This window comes from Podarcis pityusensis (genome assembly GCF_964106645.2).
Source record: "Podarcis pityusensis genome assembly, chromosome: 14".
Taxonomy (NCBI): Eukaryota; Metazoa; Chordata; class Lepidosauria; order Squamata; family Lacertidae; genus Podarcis; species Podarcis pityusensis.
The window spans coordinates 24,753,820-24,771,066 of record NC_138039.1 but is presented as its reverse complement, the minus strand read 5'-3'; the positions used below and the strand labels follow the sequence as shown (position 1 = coordinate 24,771,066).

Here is a 17,247-nt window from a genome sequence, read left to right as displayed (position 1 = left end):
CAAAACAACTTTGTCTATGTATTTACAGCTCCTGCTGTTCAAATTAATTAAATAACTAAATCAGTACCAAATTTTGTACCACTCAGAGAGGCTCGCAACTGAAAAAGCCATAACACATCAAGAAAAAGGAATGGGACAGATTTTAAAACAGTAAGATAAGTAGATGACGCTGTAACAATAACTGCCTTAAAAGTAAGGGGGAAATATGAAAATTGTGTTGAAGTAGAGAGGGTCATTAAGCCAAACAACAACAGGCAAGGCCAGGAAATCACTTTCTGAATTGCCATGGGAGGCTCTCTTCCAAACCAATTCCTTCCACATGGGACTGTGCTGAAGAAGACAAAGGTGAATCACTGAGTAGGAAACAGACCCACCCTCAGGACACTCCACCTGCATTAATTGACAAAAGGCAGCTGCAATCACATGGCATTGGCGGGGGGGGGGGGGGGCTGGCTGCTTAATCCTTTCAACTGCTTTTCTCCCCTTAAGTGAGCTAAGTCCCTTACTTCCATGAACATAGCTGGGGAAGGAGTTATTTAAAGTAGAGAGCAGCCAGACGGGTTAAGCAGCCTTTTCACCCACTCTGTGCTCCACAGAAGACTGCAAGCCTCCAGAGGCTGCTTTTCACTAATTAGCTAGAATTGGGCAAGGTGTCACATGATTGCATGCTAGGTATAGCTTGGTCCCGGTAGGGCAAGGTGGGGACTGTGAGGGGATTCAAGTTGCTGCCAAGTCAGTCTGCTCCCTGCATCAACAAAAAGGCACAGCAGACTCCGCAAGATGGCGCTAGCCTGACTCAACGGGTCTAAGCAAACAGCTTGACAATTGTTGCTTTATGAAGCCCTTCCAGCTGTAATGGAATTCTACTCCTAGTTTTATTGGCCTCGTTTTGACCCACTTAAGTGCCACATGTCCTCAATTATCGCATCTTGTTGCAACCAACCAACCCCAAAGTCTCAATTTAAGGCAATTACAGGGACAGTAAATTAGACCAAAAGCAAGCATGTTTGTCCCCCTCATAATATGCTCCACTGAAAACCTTTTACAGATGTGTAGCATTTACCCAAGTAGTCAATAGATCCAAGCAATCACAATGTGATATATATATATATGTGTGTGTGTGTGTGTGTGTATGCAAATCATGCTTGCATTACAATTCAAGTCCTCTTGAGACTTGACACTCCAAATTGTGGGGACCCAGGGGGCTATTGGTGTTATAAAGCAGCATGCATAAGCAGATAGGGAGGCGATTTAATCCACAGATAATGAGGTTTGCCTGCACAAGACCACACCCAGAGATCAGCTCACACCCAGAGTTCAAAGAAGCCCAGACAACTGAATGCACACACACTATTCACACCTTTTGCGCTGCAGCTGATAAATCTTCATATGGAAGTAATTAGGTGCTGTCTATCACAGTACTATGCAAGACAAACTAAGAAAGCAATCTTTTCTTCTACCAACTTCAGATAAACTAGGAGCATGCATACACTCAGGATAGACCTGAAAGAGATCTGGGGATTTTGAAAACTGCACAATATGCTACCAACTGTAACTGCCACAAAAGGTTCAATACTTTCTAGGTTTTATACCACACAGTCCGCTGAGCAGAAGATCAAAAACAGAACAGCAATAATAAAACTTTAATTCCTGAGTGTCATAGCTGAATGGGGACTGGAACCCTGGCCTCCTAGGTCCTGGTTCGGCACTCTAACCACCACACCACGCTACCTCTCACCTGATACTAAAGGTAAAGGGACCCCTGACTGTTAGGTCCAGTCGCGGACTACTCTGGGGTTGCGGCACTCAACTCGCTTTATTGGCCAAGGGAGCCGGTGTACAGTTTCCAGGTCATGTGGCCAGCATGACTAAGCCGCTTCTGGCAAACCAGAGCAGCTCACAGAAATGCCATTTACCTTCCCGCCAGAGCAGTACCTATTTATCTACTTTGACGTGCATTCAAACTACACCACACTGCCTCTCACTTGATACTTAGGCAGTATCAATACTCAGGAAACACTGTGACATCAGAAAAAGTGCCTTTGGTGTACTCTTTTCCACACTGCTAAAAATATTTTTGTTCAGGCATGTATCCAGACATGTGTTTAAATGTTTTTAGCTGAACAGTTGATTTTAATTATATTTTATTTATATTTAATATATCTGTCTTTAACTGTCTTGTATTGATCATTTAAATATTGGTCATACACCTCTTAGAGCAGGGGTGCCCAAACTTTTTTCAGAGAGGACCAGATTTGATGAAGTGAACATGTGTGAGGGCCAACCAAAGTTGTTGAGCTTTTTTAAGGGTTTTACCCCAGGACATATACTGCCAAATTAGGCCCCCAAAATGGACTTTGCACATGCCTACTTTAGGAGAACCTTTTGTGCCCATGGAGTTTAAGCAAGAGGCAATGTTAGTCTTTTCTGTCGAGATCCACTGTTCAGAGCAGCTGTGTGAGGATGCTTTCCCTTCTCCCCTTAGGGATCTTGCCTGAAAAACGGATGGAGATGGACAAGCACATGCCTGTCTTGGAGGTTCTATTTACAATCAAGCCGTATTTAACTTTTGTTAAATATTTAAAATAGCATGTCTTTTGCACCTCTAGAGAATGAATCACAGAAGAAAATCAAAGATGGGAGGGTAGCTTTTGGTAGGGAACAAAAGCCCAGCCTGTGATTTTACTGTCTTATCAAGAAGCCTATCACAAAGTGTCTGTCAAATGCTTTGCTGAAAGTGAGATATACTACAGGCATATCTCCATCTCTCTGCCTTGCCCGGATTTTAACTTGCACAATTTCAATCAGTTTGCCTTTGACTGCATATGGTCAAAATCTCACAAGTTTATTACACATAAGATGCAAAAAGGTTGTACAAACTTTCCCCCTGGACACCTCTGAGCTCGCACTTTACCTTCGAATACCCTTTGTATGTTTAAGCACCCAGGCAGTCTGTTTACAAAGGCTCAACAGGCAATTTCATTCACAAACATCAAAGTGTCAAGCAGAAGCCAACCTTCCCAAGAATCAGTTACATTTGGTTTAAGAACAAAAGGGCAAATCAAAGAGCTGAAACAGACATCCGCCTGTGCTAGATTCCAGGCCTTAAGACAGCTGGCCTCACCCAAATTATGTGCCTTTTGCTTGGTGCATTTATGGAATACCCATCTTAGAAATGCAGCTAATGATTAGTTCAAAGCTTTGAGGTCAAGACGACAAAACCTTTAAGCAAACATTAATCACCTCTGGCTCAAGGACTCCCGCAAATCAGCAATGGAGCTGAGCAAACTATCCATACACAGTCAACTCAATCACAGCACTCTTACTTTGGGGGCAAGCGAAGCGGAATATGAGACTTATGGCCAAATGACTTGCACTGGAAGTCAAGGTACCCAGAAGAAGGGAAGCTAGAAACTCTGCAAAAGTTATGGTCAAGCAGTTGGAAGGTGGGGTAAGCCATCATCTGAATAATAATAATAATAATAATAATAATGGCAGGAGGAGGTTGGCAGTGCTGCTCTTGACTCAAGCTGCATGCAAGCACTGGAAGGGGTTAAATGGAGTGCTTGCACAGCCCCTTCTGACTCATCACAACTTCCAATGGTGAACCGCCAAATACTTGGAAGTCATTTATAGCATCCACTTAGGCCAAGACCTTGAAGGTTCCGGAACACTGCCTGTGCTGGCTGCTAGGGAGATAAGAAGGCCACCAAATCCACCTACACATCACCACCTGGCAGCCAGGCTGACCTTGAGGCCTGTACTTCAATAAATTGGAAATATTAATTTATGTTGTTGCAATTTTGCTTGTTGACCTTATAACAGAATTGTCTGGTTGTTTACTGGTCCTGTTTATATGATTTTTTAATTACTGCATGTTGTTTTTCTCTGTTTTTATTACGAAGTGTGGGGCTATAAATACTGTAAATAAACAATAAATATTTTAAATTATTTCATGAGAAGGATGGCACACAAACTGTTTGAGCAGCAGTCCTATAAGCAGACTAAGACCTGGAAGAGAAAGGCACAAATCCCCACCCAGCCATGAAGGCCACTGGGAGGCCTTGGGTCAGTCACAATTGCTCAGCGTAATCTACATCACAGGGATGTTGTGGGGAGGGGGAGAATGATGTGCTTCACTCTGAGCTCCCTGGAAGAGAGCTGGAACCTAAATGTAATAATAAGGGGCAGTATACAACTAACAGTCCAGTCAGTGCAAGGGTGTACACTTGCCCAGACGGACTTTCCTTCTCTCCCCACATGCACCCTCTCCAAATCTACTTTGGGGAACCCCAGGAAAGATTCTGCAGGGGCGAGTGACATCCCAATGCACAAACTGAAACTCTTGCACTGACGGAATGTGTTACTCAGAGCTACTTTGGATGCAACCCAAAATAAATCAGCTGTGGGTTGCAATCCCAACAGATCTCTGCACTAACTGCTGCAGGCCAAGTTTCCACTGTCCTGTAAACCTACCCCAGGCATTTCAGACATTAGAAGAGATTCTATTATATGTACTGCCATCTTGTACAGTGAGGAAGATTGAGCCGTAAAATCAGGCCTTCTCAGTAGCAGCTCCTAAACCATCAGATCACACAGGGCAGTAAGTTCCACAAGTCTGTTTCATTTTGCACGCTCAAGTCAAGGTCAAAACAGCTCTTCTTCTTTTTTTATGTTTCACAGCTGTTTGGGATTTGTGTGTGCCCACATCCCTGCTGTGATTTACAATTTCAAAAGGGTTAAAAGTAGGGTATAAATGATCTTAAGAAAGAAAACAGTGTGGAGGGTTTATGTCAGACAAGCATATCCAATGGGGTTTCCATGTCAAGTTAAATGGTGCAGAAACATTTATTAAATTAAAGGGAGGGGGGACAATTTCCTGAAGGTTCAACAAACAAGTCAGTATTTTTGCCCCAAACAGAGTACACAAGCACAATTGTTGAGCCACCACCTTAACAGCATCTTTTGCCAAGGGAGTTCATTCAGATCCTTAAAGAAGGAAAATCATTAGTTTTCTCTGAAGCTAGTGTGCCTTCAGAGGGCATAACAAATGGCAAGATCTGACTAGAGCTGGGCGATATATCATCCAAACCGCTTTGAAATTCACATCCTAATAATTGTTTCATAATATTTGAGCTGGAAATATATTGCAAATCACAATGTGTGTAAGGGCTAGGCGATATCTGGTTTTCAACATTGTGATAACTCACCAGCAAAACATTGTGCCACTGTTTGTGCTGCTGTTGCAAGGCCTCGCAGGCTGCTACTGCCGCCAGCTCCTGGCACTGCCAAGAGGGCTTGCAGGCCACCACTGATTTTGCCGCCACCACCAGGCCTTGTAGGTTGTCACTGCTACTGCTGACACATACCGCAATCATGGCAAGCTGTTTATGCCACTGCTGCTGCTGCCTCCTAGCAGGCCTGCTGGCAGTGTGGCAGTCCCAGATTATTTCTATTCACTATGACTCATCGCAGTACTTTGGATTGTCTGAACAGGACCATTTGGCAGCCAAACCCAAAAGTCCTGTTGGGATGCATTTTGGCTTGCCTGCTCATGAAACTGAGTGTGAGATGATTGATAATATTGTCATTTATCCGTTTTAGACCCCTAAGTAGTAGCAGCTGCCAGGTCATTGTCCTGTTCGCCTCTGCACAGTTCCTTCCTTATTTCAGATATTGTGATATATCGAGATGTTTAACTGATATATTGCAATATTGAAAACAAGCTATCGCCCAGCCCTAGATCTGACCACATGCTTAGAAACTCTGCTCAGAGTTTCATTAAGATTCCTGCCTGTCTATGATGAATCACTCCACAGCATGAGCAGTGCTGTAGGCAGCAGCAATTGGCTCAGGAAGGAGACTCAGACCATTACTGAACACTCTGAAAATTTGTTACAGAGCCGCCTTGCATGAGCTCCTAAGCTCTGGCCAGATAGCTTATGTCACGCACTCTAAACATCCTCACCACAAATGCAACATTATATTGTTTTTATGCAGCAAGGTGCTGATTGCTTTAAAGAAAGTTCATGTCCTTTATTGAGTTTCACTTCTAAACCCCAACAGGGGTGTAGCAGCAGCAGGTTATGCTTTGATGGCATTAAGTTCTAATGCTAGTCAGCATTTCCTCTGTTGCAATTATTTATTTAGCACCAGAGATGCCAGGTTGGGTGATTTCAGTATAAGAAGTACCATTATTTCAAATTTACCCTAGCTGCACACGCACACAGATTAGAGGGGTAAAAATGATACTGCAATTAAGCCACCCTCTGCCAGTGAAGTGTAAGGCCCCTGACCATTCATTTGCTTGATAGGAGTCCCATGCCACCCTATAAAAATCCTCCTGTAATGAAACACACTATCCTTCCACTGCCAGTTTCACTTTAAACACGCCTGCAGCAACAGATTTGACCAAGAAAACTACAGCTGTGTTCCCAATGACAAAGGCACCCTTGGAGAGTTCAGGGTTTTTACACTTGCTTCTCTACCTGCTTCACGCCAAGAATTGTGTGAGCAAAATCATTCAATAAAAATTATTTTTAAAAAAGAAAAGAATTGGGTGAGCAAAGTCCTTTGCATAAATGAGAGTTCTCAACTGTTTTCTTTTCTAGGACAGAAAAGGGGGCCCTTCCTTCCAAGGCGAATAGAGACGAGAAGGAATTGGGGAGTGGGGAAGACAGGGCCCTTTTTGGTAGCATTTGCAGATGAGTGCTTCAACTGGGAGCATGGTTTTCTTCAAAAGCAGAAGTACAAACACCTCCCTTGAAAGGGAGTACATATATTTCTTCTTATTTACTCCTCACTTGTGACAACGCAAGGTTGAATGCTTTCATTATAGCTCTTGTTCATTTTAATGCTGTTATTGTATATGGGCTTTATTGTTGAAGTATTTATTTTATTTTCGTGAACTTGGGAAACCTGGTGTCTCACTTAGCTGGTTTTGGGAAGGCAGCACCAAGAGCTGGGGTCAGCTTTTGAACTCACCAACCCCTGCCCCACAACAAGGCGGTGTGCGGTCCACGGGTTCCACGTTGAAGTACATTTGTGGCCCACTTGGTATGAAAGGTGGGCTGGCCTGGTGTAAGCCATACCAGACTAGATGGGCCCAATGGCCTGACTTGGTCTAAGACTGCTTCCTATGTTTCTAAGAATTAAATGGCAGTGTTCAGTAGATTAACAATAAACTACTCTTCTTGACCCTCTACTGATGTGCAGAACTATCACAATTACTATACATTAAAAAACCAAAACCAAGGCAAGATGTAGTAGCCTTGATTTCTGCTCTGCAAACTCAGTCAGGGTTTTTCAGGATGTCTTGTTTTTAACTGTATAAAACTTGACAAGATACAGTTTTCATTTTTCAACATTTGGGTGTATGCTCGGGAGGCTGTTAGAGCTGAAATGAGGTATACAGACATTTAAAATAATTAACTTCCTGTCTATTGGCTAAGACCACATTGTGGCCAGTTAAGGGGGAGGGAAGTTATCAAACACAGAGTGCAGCAAGGGGAGGGGGGTCTGGGTGGGGCTAGACATCATTATTTAACCATCTGTAGATGGCTTAACTGTAAATAGTGTATAAAAAAGAGAAATATGCAATACATTTTTTAAAAAAAAGTTAATAGGTGCATTTGTTTTAAAAAAAATCAGAATGTAATTAAAATCAGTAGTTAAGCTAAAATTACTAAATAAAACACAGGTCAACTTTTAACATATTTGGGTAGGCATCCCTAATCAAAAGTGCTTTTAGTTTCTATTTAACAAAATGCATATACCACTTAAGCAGTTTACAAAATTACTAAGCAATATACAATAAATATTTAAATCCTAAATAAAAAGGTAAAAACAATTAAAGACATATCAAAATAATTAAAAGCAAAAAAAAACAAAAAACTAAAATACATCAAGATCTACATAACTGGATAGGCTTACATATGCAGAAATGCTTTAAGCAGGCGCCCAAACGGGTACAGTGAAGGCACCTGCTTGATATCAATAGGTAGGGAGTTCCAAAGTGTAGGTGCTGCCACACTAAAAGATCAGTTCCTTACAAGTGCAAAAAGAATACTATCTGACATATATGCGTAATGCAAGAAAACAGAAAGCTATTGAGCAGGTACTTTGCAGAGTTTCTATCTGAGTGACCTGGGTTTGCAGTGCACTGCTTATTCTCAATTGCCTAGCTGCACTATGGGAATAGTGGTCTACCTCTTTGCAAAGATAAAGGAGGAGCACAAAAGTACTGAAAAATAATTTGGTCAGGTATTTACCCCCCATTCCCACTCCAAACTCTTAAGCTAATTCCAAAGTTTCTATTACTACTGTAGTAATGGGAAGTTTCAAATTTCCCTGGCTATTAGCAAGCAGCTACTTCTCACACTCCTTAATACAGCACATAGAAAGGAACAAATGTTTATTTCACAAGATGCGGCTTGTGTTGAGTTCAAGGCCAGCGATGATTTCCAGCCAATAAAAATCCATTTGGCTACGCAAGGATGAAAAACACACACAGCAAACAAACCCTGCATTCATTTTTTGCTCTTGCTTGCTTCTGGCAACAGTTGAAATGTAGCAAAAGAAAATACGTTCGGCAAGATATTTAAAGGAGTGGAGGACGCCGCTTCACAAAGGACCCCTCTGCTCAATTACTTTTTATAAGGAAGCTTCACAACATTTCTTTAAAACAAATCATGCAAACTGCCAATTGTCTAAGCTCCCAATTCCTACATACCCTTCAGTTCATTCTCTCTTTTATTTCTGACTTACCTGCTTAGTTTTCTTTCGACTTCTTTGGTAGCTTTAGCTTCCAACACTCTGAAAAAGAACACACATATCCCCATCAAGAAAACAAGCCTAGGCAGTAACAAATCAGAGGTACAAATACAGGCATACTTGTCTGTCCAATGATTTAAAGGATTGTTTTATTGTGCAGTTAAATGAGAAATGAATATGCAATGAATAAAAATACACATATGCACTAGCTGGTTGAGAAAAGCAGAGAACACGAACACACACGTTGGTGCAGGAGAAGCAAGAGTTCAGCAGCTGAAAACCCTCATCAGTCCCGTTCTGAGCACAACATGTATTTCTGGCACCAACAGGAAGACAGCCATGTCAACAGCTTGCAAGAAAACCCAAGGAAAGAGCTTGTGGCACCTTCAAAACCAACACATTTAAAACTGCTGTTGTAGGCAACGACCCATTTAATCAGATGCACTAATGTGAAGGTGCAGGTGAAAGATAAGTGAGGCCCGCAAAAGCAGCTAACAGGATAGACTCAGATAGCACCAGAGACAAAGCTGGAATGCATTGAAAAGCCCTGTCCCAAAACAGCTAGAACTATACAGCTCAGCACCAGCTTGTAAGATTAGCAAACAGAAATTCTATTAATAATATAGCTTCGGAACAGAAATTGCTATTGCTTGATGTGCTCCACAAGAACATTCACTGCATGTAGGGTATACTATACTTGCAACACTCTGCCCTAGGTGGGACTGAGGCCTAGGCACCAAACATGGAACCACAACATTAAGTGCTCTCAATATGTCCAAAAGGGATTCGAATCTATGGCTGAGTTGGAAACATGCTGTAACTTCCCACCCTCTGGGCTCAGAGCAAAGGAATTATAGGAGGTGGATTAACGGTTCGGCTAGATTCTACCTGCAACAGAACATGGTGACGTACTTACTTGTATCAGCTGTTTTGCTAAAGACGCAGCTGCTACTGTATACAAATGTGTGCCCAACAAATGGATGGGGTGGCATTTTCATACCTCACCAGTGTTCATTCAATTAAAATAAGGGGGGGGGGTGTTTCAGAACATAAGTGAATGGTGCTGGCAGCTAAAGAGGTAAAAGCTCAGCAACTTCTACTCTATGGAGGCTCTTCAACGCTGCTCACCCTGCAGGGATCTACAGAGGGCATCCTAAGGGTACAGCCACTGTCAGTCCAACAGGGTGGCACAGACTTTTATGCTATTTATTACAACAGGGGCACCCCTTCTCTTCCTCTAAGAATGCACCCTAGGGAGCTTGACTGAAAGCACCTCCTCTGCCCAAGCACCCCTTTAGTTCTACTTAGATGCTATTTTTTTGGGTGGGGAAGGCATCCTTTCCTTCCATCTGGGCAAATCTGGGGCGAGCAGGCTGCATGCCAGCATCATTACAAGTATTTCTCATTTGGCATAAGGGCCCCCACCGCCTCCTGTCTGCAATGAGCGCAGGATGGGTGGACGGCTGCCTGCGCTGCACTCCTCCTCCTCTCGCGCCATCCTCTGCTGCGGGCCGGCGCGGGGAGGGGGGGGGCGAAATTTCCGCTTCCTCGCAGGGGCCCCCTTTCACGCTTTCTTGCATTTGCAGCTGAAGTAAACAGAAGAGGAGGAGACTCTCTCTTTCTCTTTTCCCCACTCTCTCTTCCCTCTCCTCCCCTCCGGCGCCATGCACCGATTTGCAGCCTCCCCCGGGGCGAAGGCGCACGCAAAGCGCGGGCACGGGGCGGCGGCGCGCGCGTTTCTCTCTCTCTCGGGCAGCTCCGTGCAAGGCGGAGCGCTGGCGCAGCAGCAAAATTGGGGGGGGGGAGCGGCCCGGCCCGGCCCTCGCGCGCCATGTTTAGTGAGGGGCTTTTTTTTTTAAGGTGCTGGGGAGATACATCTGAGAGGAAAATTTTGTCCCGGCTCCACCTTGTCCTGCAAACGACACCCCCCCAACCCAAACCACGGCGCCCCCTCCTCACCGCATGTGCTTTGGGGGGGCGGCGGGGGTGTCGCCTGCTCCGCCTCTTATTCCCGGCGCCCCGGCCTGGGGGTCCCCGGCAGGGTGGCCTCGGCTGCCTCCTGCTGCTGCTGCTGCTTCTCCACCCGGGTCGGCCGCCTCCGCCTCCGCCTCTTCTTCTTCTCCCCCCTCCCAGCCGCCGCCATTTCCAGCCTCCCTCACGGAGGAGACTCCCCAGCAGCCCCGTTGCCGCCACGCCCCGGAAGCGGACGCCCCGCCTCCCCCCGCCGGCGGGAAGCACTTCCGGGGGGCTCCCGTCGCCGCCAACATGGCGCCCTAGCAGCGGGCGGGAGAGGGAGGGGGGGAGGTCGAATTGGCGCGGCGGATCCGCCGTGGAACGAAGCGTTAGAAAAAAATGTGGTGGAAGAAGGGGCAAAAGAGTCCCCTCCGTGGATGTAGGGAAGCGGCTTATTCATCAGCTCAGTTGCTGCATTTATTATAGCCCGCCTCTTTTCCTCTAAGGAGCGCTAGGTGGCGCACGCGCTCCCCCTCCCCGCTCTCCATTTTATCCACACAGCGACCCTGCGAGGTAGGCTTGGGTCCATCTCGCTCAATATTGCCCACACCAGGCACGTCCAACGGGTAGATCACCGGACGTATGTGGTAGATCACTGGCTCCCCCAAAAGAACTCAACAACTTTGGCACCCCTAAACAAAAGCTTAACATTTTAGTCCTGCACCTCCAAAAAGCGGGGCTTCCCTCCTTCCTAAAAAAAGCTTAACAACCTTGACCTGAAACCCGAAAAAAGGGGGTAGATCACTGGCAATTTTTAATTCTGAGTAGATCGCAGTGTCTTGGAAGTTGGCCACCCCTGGCCTAAACGGACCGGGTGCAGCGGCTCTCCAGGTTTTCAGGAAGGAATATCTCTCCCAACTGGCGATGCCGGAGACCTGCATGCAAAGCACGCGCTCTACCCGTGAGCAATGGCCCTTCCCTGGTAATGTGGCCTTCCTCCCATCTCCCATACATGTCCCTTTAATGCTACAGTTGTGCTCTTTTAGCTGTCTCACCCCACCCTCCGCAGCTTCAGTATTTCACTTTTTATAACCTCCCTCCCTCTTTAATGTCTACCCATGGCATCCTCCCCAACTGTTGCTTGAGCTGTGTGAACTTGGCCTTCCATGGTGTACACATGACTATGTCTTTCTATCACAAATCCCAAGATGACAAGGTCACTTTCCCTAGAGGTTCCTGCTACTTCCACTCCTTTGGGCAGTTCTTCCCTGTTGGTCAAGATTAGGTCAAGGGTAGCAACTCCCCTTTTCCCTCCTCCTTCACCAAGAGAATAGGAAATGGCACCTCTGGATGTTAAGTTGACTCTCTGCTAAGCCTGCCAGAGATATGGCATCTTAGCAGCATTTCCCTCATGTCACTCTGATGCTTTGCATCTAACAACTTAAGGAGTTCTAGGAAAGCAAATTTCTTTGTGGATGTGTTTCATGCTATTCAGAAATACAATTTATGATCTGAGCAATTACAACCATTCAGTGTAATTAGCCTTGTCGTCCTCCAGATGTTTTAGACTACAACTCCCATCAGCTCCAGCCAGTCTCAGAATGTGTTTTAGCCCTGCAGCTGTCTTGTGAAAGTTATGAGGTTGGGCTATGAGAGACAGGGAGAGAAATAGAGAAACTATTTTGCCCAAGGTTTGTCAGTGAGCTTCATAGCCTAGGAGGGATTTCTGCTGGCAGTGGGTTTCCCTTATCTGAGACCAAGGGCTCCTCCAGATTTCCTGTTTACTGAGCCTTCATCTTGATTTGCTTATAGAAAGCTAATGCAGAAGTTACATGATGACCAGTCTTTATTGAGCATTTATGGGACACTTATATGACAATGAGCATTTGTCCTGATTTGCTTCCTGTTAATCATTAATTCATCCAACACTTTTCTTGTCACTTTCCAAACTGCAAAAAGTTCATTTTTAAATTTGTTTTGCTAGGGCAACAGAGCACTTTAGTCTCCTTTAATTGCACAAACCTAAAATTCCAGTATGCACTTTGAACCCTCCTCCAAGTTAGTGACAGCCTGGAGGCATCCCAACAACTGAGCTGTCCTTGAGTTCCTTTGCAAGCTGTTAACAGGTCATGATCTGGATCTGACCTTAGATCCCTTTGAAATCAATATGACTTAAATTAATTCATTACTATATTTGCTCATTGATTTCAGTGAAGCATAAGTTCAATAACAGCCTGGATAAAAGAATCTAATAAGGAATAACCACAGTATGAGGCCACCAGTCAAATGTATATTCCTCAGCCTATCTATCTCCAGTTACAACTTTGCTCTTATGCTCCACAGTCAGAGAGATCACATAATTCCTGCCATCACCAGCTTGATTTATTTTGAGTCAAGGCACAAAAGCAGCATTTAAATACAAAAGACTCGCAGGATTCACAGAACACTTGAAGCATAACAATCAAAGCATTGCCCCCCCTCCTTTATCTTCCTGTGTCTGCAATTTGTAGTTAAGGCTTCGAGAAAACCTCAATAGGGGAAAATCAAGAGAATGGGGTGAATTTCCTGTGGCCTTTGTCTAGCATCTTAAGGAGAGGAGAATGGAAAAACCATGAGCAAACCGATAGTTTTTGGAAACGTATTTGATTTGTGTCTAAATTTGTTGTATGGCAACGAGTCCTTGATGCACAACACAGTGGGCGTAATTTTAACATGAGGTTCGTGTTGCCCCTGATCCATTCAGAGAATGTTCAAATTGGAGTCCAGCGGGTGATTCATCGTCACCAAATCCTGCCCATATTTGGCTGGGGCCAAGAAGAGAAATCTGAAGAAGGCACGGGCAATGAATTGAAGCCTGGCCCTCGATCCTGGAGTCAGTCTCTCTCTCAGAAAAGAGAAGAAGCAGAATATCATGCCAGTCCTTTGATTAAACTAATCTTAGTTGAGTTCTGTGAACTCAGGAGTCAATCCCACTACTTCTGAGCGATGCTTCTGGTTGAGTCAGTCTGGGTCAGGCTGTGCACCTATTTATTTTTTGAGCTGCGGTCAAAACAGCTGCTGAAGCAAAACAAAAAAATGAAGCCAAGCCTGGGAAGAACCTGTGGGTTTCTGGTTCATCTCCAGCCTGACCACCATTGCACAGGAGAAGAGCCCAAGTAGGGCTGATGAAATGAGAATGGGAGCCTTCCCTTTTATGGGCCAAACTCCAGGTGATGTGGGGGGCTGAAAGCAGGAGGAGAGGGCTGTTTAACCCTTTCCCTGTCTACTGTTAAAAAGGTAAAGGGACCCCTGACCATTAGGTCCAGTCGTGGCCGACTCTGGGGTTGTGGCGCTCATCTCGCTTTATTGGCCGAAGGAGCCGGCGTACAGCTTCCGGGTCATGTGGCCAGCATGACTAAGCCGCTTCTGGCGAACCAGAGCAGCGCATGGAAACGCCGTTTACCTTCCCGCTGGAGTGGTACCTATTTATCTACTTGCACTTTGACGTGCTTTCGAACTGCTAGGTTGGCAGGAGCAGGGACCGAGCAATGGGAGCTCACCCCGTCGCGGGGATTTGAACCGCCAGCCTTTTGATCGGCAAGTCCTAGGCTCGGTGATTGACTGTTAGTCAAATCAAAATTGCTTTTCTCCCCAATTGGGGAAAAGGCACAGGGTCGGGTGGGGGGAGCAGCTGGGAGGGCCAGTATTGAGTGGGCAAAAGGGATAGGGTTAAGTAGCCCTGCTTCCACCATAAAGACCTAAGAGGAGGCTGCTGGATCAGGCCAATGGCCCAAGTAGTTCAGCATCCTGTTCTCACAGTTGCTGGCCAGAAGCTTGTGGGAAGCCTACAAGCTGGAGATGAAGGCAATGCTCTATTCTCAATTTCATACTCTCTCCATGCATACCCAGGCCCTCCCATTTCCTGCAGTGCTTGTGAGGACACAGCCACACACAAAAACACATTTCTCCAAATTAGTGACATGCACTACCTTTCGAGAGCTGTTTCTCCAAAAACACAGATTTTATCCAGATATAACGGATGGATTCATTCAGCCTTCCCCAAGCTGGTGCCCCCAGAGGCTTTGGACAGTAACTCTTGATGAGGCTCACAATCCAAAACATGAATGGGCACCAGCTTAGGGAAGGCTGGATTGATCAATTAAAATTCATAGGATTAATCAACTAGGCTTCCCTTAACCAGGCGGCTGCCTTGTCTAGGTGATATTCCCAGGCTGCAGGTGAGGTGTGTGTGCATGTGCTCCTGCTCTCCCCCCCCCCCCGCCAATGTCCAGCCTCCTCCTTTCTGCTGCTCCTGTCCACTCCTGACTAGCCATTTTGCCCATAAAAACAAAGGCTGCTTTTGAAATGGATGCCTGGCCTGGCAACTTGCCAACCTGTAATAGGAGACAAAGGAGCAGAATACAAATGGGGGGAGCTGGGGAGCACAGGCAAGAAGCACCGCAGAAGGGAATGCAGGTTGCCATGGAGACCAAGGCGGCCCAGCCGGCAGTGGGGGGGGGGTAGAAGGAGGAGGAGGAGAACCTGTGTGCTCCAGTTGGGCTCAGCACCACCATCTGCAAGCGGAGGAATGTTGGCACGGAGCCCAAGTGTAGCACTGGCGGCTGTTTGAGGAGGATGGGCACCCAGAATGGCCGCCCAGGGGAGGGTGTCCTGTTGACCATCATGGCAGATGGTAGAACCTCCATGTACAGGGGCAGCCTACCACCCAGAAGCATTTGCCTAGCACAAACGAGGGGAACGGTGATCAGTGTTGTGCCCTCCACATGCACTTCCCCCAAAAGCTTCTGCTGTTGGGAACAGGATACAGGGGGCTGGATGGACCTTGATCTGATCTAGAAACCTAGTTCTTACTTTCAAAGAATTGTGGAGTTGGAAGGGACCCCAATGTTCATTTTGTGCAGCCCCGTACAATGCAGGAACCAAGAACCCCTGGCAGATGGCCACCCAACCTCTCTTTAAAAACCTCCAACGAAGGAGAGTCCACCCACCTTCTGTGGACATCCATTCCAGAGTCTTACCATCAGAAAATTATTTCTAATGTTTAATCATTCACTTCGATGCTAGGCAGGAGCTTACAAACTGGCCTTGTTATTCATGCATGGCTAATTTATCTTGTTTTAATGAACATTAAAGTAGCCGGCATTTGTCCGTTTCTCTCTTCGTGGGAAAGGGGAGGAAGAAAGCGGAGCAGAGGGGAAACACAGCATGGAAGGAAGGAAAGTCTCTGAAATCTATCTGTAGCTATAGGCTTTTATCAGAAACGAGATCCCTTTCCTTGGAACAAAATAATAGTTATGCGCCTCATTCAAGGGCTGCCTCTTCGCACATTCCTCTTGTTTTCCCCTCTACATTCCCCTCAGGGGTCAGATTCCTTGATACAGAATATAGTTACTGTCTCAATCTCTTTTCAACTTTCCACACCATCACTTCTCAAAACAAGACACAGTTCCCCCTCTGCTTAAGACAAATTTTGAACAGGAGGCGCATTTCAAATTTTGAGAAGTACTGTGTGTGCCAGTCACAAAATGGCTGCCATGGTGCTCCCCACCCAACTTCTGGGCAAATTCATGCTTACCATAGGGAAGGTAAAGGGTAAAGGGACCCCTGACCATTAGGCCCAGTCGTGGCCAACTCTGGGGTTGCGGTGCTCATCTCGCTTTATTGGCCGAGGGAGCCGGTGTACAGCTTCCGGGTCATGTGGCCAGCATGACTAAGCCGCTTTTGGCGAACTAGAGCAGCGCACAGAAACGCCGTTTACCTTCCCGCCGGAGTGGTACCTATTTATCTACTTGCACTTTGACGTGCTTTCGAACTGCTAGGTTGGCAGGAGCAGGGACCGAGCAACGGGAGCTCACCCCGTCACGGGGATTCGAACCGCCGACCTTCTGATTGGCAAGTCCTAGGCTCTGTGGTTTAACCATAGGGAAGCCAGCCATATTCTGTTGGTCCTGTGAATATACAGCTGTTAAGGGCATAAGAACCCTATTTCCCTCCAATGACAACTCTAACATATGGATATAAGGAGAGTCAGCTGGTTCAGGCCAAAGGGGGGGTGCATCCAGTTCAGTATGCAGTATTCTCACTGTGGCCAAATGTCCCTTTGAACCTAGGAATCTAGATAGACTGCCTCTGGACCTGGAGGTTTTACAGCAAGGGTCCTGTAGATGGATCAGGCCACAGCGGGCCCATCTAGTCCAGCATCCTATTCTCACAGGGCCAACCAGGTGCCTGTGGGAAGCCAGCAAGCAGCACCCAGGTACAAGAGCCCTCTCCCCTTTTGCGTTTCCCAGCAACTGGTATTCAGAGTCATCCTGCTTAAAGCAAAGCCTAGGCTGCCAACCTGTGCTCACCAACCTGTGATACTATTCTAATGATTGTTGAATGTTACTTTTTTGATGGAGGTTGCCTATTTTAAAGTTGTTTTATTATCACATTTTTGTATTGCATTAGATTGTTAGAAGATGTACATTTTTTGTTTCTTCAGCTTGTAAACCGCCTTAAGTATTGTAAGATAGAAAGGCG

The 17,247-nt window shown here is 45.8% G+C and overlaps 1 protein-coding gene across 2 annotated transcripts in view; it reads right to left on the bottom strand.

The window, feature by feature from the left end:
• Window positions 1–10,863, bottom strand: part of TNRC6A (trinucleotide repeat containing adaptor 6A) — a 47,231-nt gene extending 36,368 nt beyond the window's left edge. For both annotated transcript variants that reach the window (XM_080981664.1, XM_080981665.1), the window contains exons 1-2: window positions 10,732–10,863; window positions 8,767–8,814 (exon numbers count right to left, since the gene is read on the bottom strand). In XM_080981664.1, the coding sequence (XP_080837790.1) occupies window positions 8,767–8,814; window positions 10,732–10,736 (53 nt within the window). In that variant the 5' untranslated portion in view covers window positions 10,737–10,863. The remainder of the gene's footprint in view (window positions 1–8,766; window positions 8,815–10,731) is intronic.
• Between the last annotated feature and the right edge of the window lie 6,384 nt (window positions 10,864–17,247).